At 34.9% G+C, this 6,000-nt stretch overlaps 1 protein-coding gene across 2 annotated transcripts in view; it reads left to right on the forward strand.

The window, feature by feature from the left end:
* Positions 1–3,968, forward strand: part of XPOT (exportin for tRNA) — an 84,127-nt gene extending 80,159 nt beyond the window's left edge. For both annotated transcript variants that reach the window (XM_044979142.1, XM_044979149.1), the window contains 3 exons: positions 738–809; positions 2,740–2,796; positions 3,393–3,968. In XM_044979142.1, coding sequence (XP_044835077.1) covers positions 738–809; positions 2,740–2,796; positions 3,393–3,419 — 156 coding nt within the window. In that variant the 3' untranslated portion in view covers positions 3,420–3,968. The remainder of the gene's footprint in view (positions 1–737; positions 810–2,739; positions 2,797–3,392) is intronic.
* The last annotated feature ends 2,032 nt before the right edge of the window (positions 3,969–6,000 follow it).

Below are 6,000 nucleotides of genomic sequence, written 5' to 3' on the forward strand. Positions count from 1 at the left end.
CCTGGTAATATTACATTTTATATGCCATTTGCCCTAACAAAACAGTATAAATTTAGAAGGTTATTACAGAGATGACTACTAGCCATCAGTCTCTAGGAGTACATCCGGGTGCTGAATTTCTCAATCATTCTGAAACCAATGAGTTTTGTCATTAGTGAGAGCAGTAACTTAAGGTGGAGCTAGAGTGGTAAATGTGCTGGCATATATTTCGTCTTAATGCTGCACTCTTCTGATTTGTGAAGTATGACAAAACGGACGCCCTAAGGTCCATCTAGTTAAATTGGCTAGCATAACATTTGACTTTCATTACTCTTGCAGTTTTAATTCAGCCAGGTTTCTTTTTAAAAGCATATGTTTTATTCTATGCAACAAATAAAACTAAAATATAATGGGGTTCTTAACTTTATAACGGCTGAAACGTGGAGAAATCTTTTACTTTACAATAACTTATAATTAAGGTTAAGATTTTGTCATGGTTATTTTTAGTAAAAGTAATGGACAGGTCGCAGGCAATAAATAAAAATTCACGGGAGCAGTGACCTGTCCTGACTTTTATTAAAAATAACGGGGGAAGAGAGGGCTGGGGGGTGGGGAAAGGATCTCTATGAAGGGCCAAAACTAACTAACTCTTCTTAAAACTACCTTATGTACCCTAAAACATATCCCTAATGGCTTTTATTGTTAATTTGTAAGGCTACATTTGTCCAAGCAAAATTGTGGTTTGATATCTTTTCCAGGGCCCTGAATGCATTCACTATCTTCAGCAAGAATATCTGCCTTCACTGCAGGTAGCTCCTGAAATAATCCAGGTAGGAACCTTTTCTAGTTGGTATTTCAAATATTTAAAAGTGAAAACTGAAGTCAATACCAAAAGTTGTGTTGTAAGCTTAATTTTTCCTGTTGCATTTCAATAAAACACACAATTGCTATGTAGTACTAAAACATGACAAAGACAATAACATTATTAAAATTAGGGATGTAAATATTGGTTAAAGTTAACCGGTTAAACGATTACAATTGTATCATTTAATTGGTTAACCATTAACCGAGATAGTTCCGTGGGGCCTGGCACAGCATGGCTGGGGTTAACTGTTAAATTTGGTTAACCTGTAAGCCTAACACTTACTGTTTAACCTTTTACATCCCTAATTAAAATACAGCATACAGGTAAACCATCCACAAGTTGGCAGTACAAATACTAACTCAGTGCCGTTAAACTCAGTGATTTAAAGCCTTATCTCAGAAAATGTCTGTCATTAGATCCTCAGTCCAGTGTAAAAGATTAATTATAGTCATGCAGCCAGCTTTCCAAAAGAAACTGAGTGGAAACTTATTTAGATGGAGGACTGAAGCAAAAAATGTCTGAAACCAATAATCAAGTATTTTGATATCTGCAAGGTGTTAACATTTGTTTTTGTGAAGATACTTGCCCAGAAATCAGCAACAGAAAAAATATTTTAGCCCCTTTAGAGTTGTCCAGGTGTCATCTTATTATGCTTTGTCTAATTCTGCTATCAGAGATACTGATGTATACTTAGGGAGCACAGGTACTTCTAAGTATTATTTCTGTTGCATATTTGTGAACGTTTCCACAATCCAAATCTCTGGAGTAAAAACTATATAGCTATAGATCTTATTACAACTATTAGTCCAGTTTAAGTGACTACCATATTGGTAGTAAAAATAAACATTTCATAGCCGTCATTTCTTTTTAATAAGACTTAAATCTGAGAAATTAAAGTACAAGGAATTTTGATTTTATAGGGTACAGAAATGTATGGATTTTCTGTAGTGTTTTTGGTCTTACTAATATATAAGGTTCTTCTACATTACAATCATTCTCGCACTTAAAAATAGACAAGAGATGTAGTGTTTTCAGCAATGAAAGTATTTTTTTCAAGCTTGATTGTTTCAACAGTTAATGTGATTAGGGCATTTTAAAAGGTACACTGAATGTTATCTGGGTGAACTAGTTTGATTAGATGTTGAGTGCCAAGTAGAGGATTTCAATTCTGATTTGTGAGTGAATTTGGAGGTTGAAGCGGTCAGACCTGCTTCTTTGGAAGATAGTATTTACAGTTGCAGTGTGACTTAAATTGTGAAACTAGTTGACTTAACAGCATAAATAATACTTGTGTGATAATTTATACTAAAGATAAAGGAAGGCTTCTTACACATCCATACGCTACCCTTTGATCCAAAGTTCTAATTGCTTTGTCAGGAATTGTGCCACAGTGAGGGCAGAATGACTCTTTATCTTGAAATACTCATATTAACAATACTTAACACATGTAGTGCTTTGCGTGTGCAAGTACTGTACAAAATTAGGGCATTATCCTGATTTAACTTTAAGGAGAAACAGAGGAGATAACACAACTGCAGTGCCATGAGTCATGTAAAGGCAAGTTTAGAGCCATGGACCTCCTGACTTCAGTCCTCCAATCTATACTTATGTTATCATTCAAAATGTAAAATGGGTTGCTAAAAACTGTAAACATCTGTTCTCCTCTGAAGCATAACTGAGGGGAGCCAAAACCTATGATTCATCCTTACTGGCCAGTAAAATGCATAGTTTACCTCTTCTTTTAAAGGGGAGGGGAAGCACAGTGGGGGAAATATGAACTTCAATTCTGTGGTTGAAATGTAAACTTCTGTTACTCGTTGCATCTCAAGCACTTGTTTTGTTTATCCATCTAGCTACAATGTATTTCAGTATTAATTCTCATTGCTCATTTACAGGAGTTTTGTCAAGCACTTCAGCAGTCTGATGCTAAAGTTTTTAAAAATTACTTAAAGGTAAGTTTAAATTCAGTGTTTCCTTATTACAGTGGTACATATTTCACCGAGTTATGGTAGTGATTTGAAGGAAGTGAGAACATATCTCTGGTGCTCTAACGTAACAAAATGATTCTATAGATATTTTGTGTACTGTAAACCTGCAAGTAGCCAGCGAAGTTTAAAAACGGTCATCCCCCTCCTCCCCCGGCCCCAGCTCCTTCCTTCCAAACAACTTAAACACTATTAAATTGTCATTTGATTTCTTTGGTCATATATCCAATGAGATGGTATCCATTTGGCTTATATAATCAAACTGATAACTTAGACAGAGAGGGCATAACTGGCTTGGTTCTAAAATATGTATGATAATACTTATCTTCATCATAGCTGGTCTATACTGCAAAAAATTTGAGTACCACCCATCAATAGATTTTTAGATGGAACCACTTCTGTGTTGAGCTTCAGGGAGACCATCAGTCCCCTCAAATTAATGTGCACATATTAGTGTAAAGACATTAAACCTAACCATACTATGAATATGTATAATCTGTATTTCCTGAAGCTTTAGCAAGGCTTGTATATAAATACTATTGTTTTGTTTTTGTTTTAAACAGGTATTCTTTCAAAGAGCAAAGCCCTAAGGAAAATACTGGAATCCCCTGTTCCATAATCAAGAACTCCAGTTATTTATACAAATGCTAACTTTTTGTGCCATTCAAACTGGTTTTGTTTTTAAAGATGTTGCTTTCTGCTTACATCAGTAAATATTTTAGTCTTTGGAAAAATGCAAATGAATATGCACCGCTTCTGTGTCTTATTAGATACATGTAAGGTATGTGACAACGTGAGAAGTTGCCTGCATGCCTATTCCAACCCTTTTACTTTGTGTAGGATGGCTTCAGTTTATGCTGTAACAAATACAGCAGTAAAATACCTGACTTTTATTTTCGAAATAAAAAATATGAAAATCTAAGACCATAGCAGTGGTTATTAAACTGTGTACATTTTTAAAGATACTGAGTAAAAAATGTTTTCATGAGACATGAATTTCATTTGTTCATGTATGCTGACATGAAAAATAAAACAATCAAACTCATTTTTGTAGATAGTCATTTCATTGAAATTGTCTTAATGCTAAAGTGTATATTCTACAAAACACAGACGTGTTTAATAAATTATGATTAAAAATAGGAACTGGTTCTACTTTTTTATAAATAAATTTTATGTAGTGAAAAAGTACAGGTCTCTGACTCATTATGTTGAATCTTTAGGTGTTACAATGTTCTGCAGCTTACTGATTGTATTAGTTTTGAGCAAGAAATAGGAATTCTATTGGTACTTTGATACAGTGCTATGGTCAATTAGGATGTTTACTGTCCTGTGTGTGGATGAACCAAGCAAAAATTGCATTTATTACAATATATTTAATTTGTACCAATGGCTTGTGCCTCTGTGGTTCCCCACCTGATGCTGTACTATGCAGGCTACTATCAGGAAAATTTGGTGGGGAAAAACATAGTTATGCAATGAGTCCTAGTTTTCTCCCAAGAATAAATATCTACATAAGATTGTGGAGTCAACATACCCCACAGATAATCAAGAATGGGCAATTTTTTTCTACATTACATAGTACTTTAAAATAAGACTAAAGATTTACAATACTCATTTTAAAAAATGACAGCCTGTCCTTCAACTAGGCTACAGCAAACCAGATTACTAGGAGTAGAAAGGCTGCCAAATAACTAATCCTAGGAATGTCCAGCAAGGACCCGAACTTTCTGGCAGTCATTAGCAGATTCACACTTTAGTACAACTGGAACAAATTCCAATACACTTGTGGAAGGAATCAACCACCCCCACCCACAATGATTATCAAATATCTTTTGAACTAATTGTTACACTTCTTGACTGAAAGAATAGTCGTTTGGTTAAGTCAAATATTATATGACTCTCTAGAGAGATACCAAGAACAAACAGAGACTTCCCTGTTGGTGTGGATTCTTCCGTGATTTAAATTTTCACTGGCTCTAACAGAGTCCTGGCTTGCTTCATTATATTACCTACAATCTAATTATTAGGACTGTGGATTAATCACCGTTAACTCACATGATTAACCTCAAAAAATTAATCACGATTAATCACTGTTTTAATCTCACTGTTAAACAGTAGAATACCCACTGAAATTTATTAAATGTTTTGGATATTTTTCTACATTTTCATATATATTGCATTCTGTGTTGTAATTGAAATCAAAGTGTATATTCTTATTACAAATTTTTGCACTGTAAAAATGATAAACAAAATAAATAGTATTTTTCAATTCCTCATACAATACTGTAGTGCAATCTTTGTTGTGAAAGTGCAACTTACAAATGTAGATTTTTTTTACCTAACTGCATTCAAAACCAAAACAATGTAAAACTTCAGAGCCTACAAGTCCACTCAGTCCTACTTCTTATTCAGCCAATCGCAAAGAGAAGCAAGTTTGTTTACATTTACAGGAGATAATGCTGCCCTCTTTTTATTTACAATGTCACCAGAAAGTGAGAGGAGGTATTTGCATGGCACTTTTGTAGATGGCATTGCAAGGTATTTATGTGCCAGATATGCTAAACATTCATATGCTTCTTCATGCTTCGGCCATCATTTTAGAGGACATGCTTCCATGCTGATGACACTTCTTAAAAAAAATAATGCATTAATTAAATTTGTGACTGAACTCCTTGGGGGAGAATTGTATGTCCCCTGCACTGTTTTACCCCCTTTTTGCCATAGATTTCATATTATAGCAGTCTTGGATGATGACCCAGCACGTTGTTCATTTTAAGAACACTTACACTGCAGATTTGACAAAAAACACAAATAATGTCAAATTTTAAAGATAGCTACTGCACTAGACCCAAGGTTTAAGAATCTGAAGTGCCTTCCAAAATCTGAGAGGGATGAGGTATGGAGCAAGAAAATCAACCTTCTGCTGATGGCATCTGACTCAGATGATTAAAATGAACATGCGTTGGTCCGCACTGCTTTGGATTGTTATCGAGCAGAACGCATCATCAGCATGGACACACGTCCTCTCAAATGGTGGTTGAAGCATGAAGGGACATATGAATCTTTAGTGCATCTGGCACATAAATATCTTGTGACACCAGCTACAACAGTGCCATGAGAACGCCTGTTCTCACTTTCAGGTGACATAAACAAGAAGCTGGCAGCATTCTC

This window comes from Mauremys mutica, chromosome 1, assembly GCF_020497125.1.
Source record: "Mauremys mutica isolate MM-2020 ecotype Southern chromosome 1, ASM2049712v1, whole genome shotgun sequence".
In the NCBI taxonomy this organism is placed as follows: Eukaryota; Metazoa; Chordata; order Testudines; family Geoemydidae; genus Mauremys; species Mauremys mutica.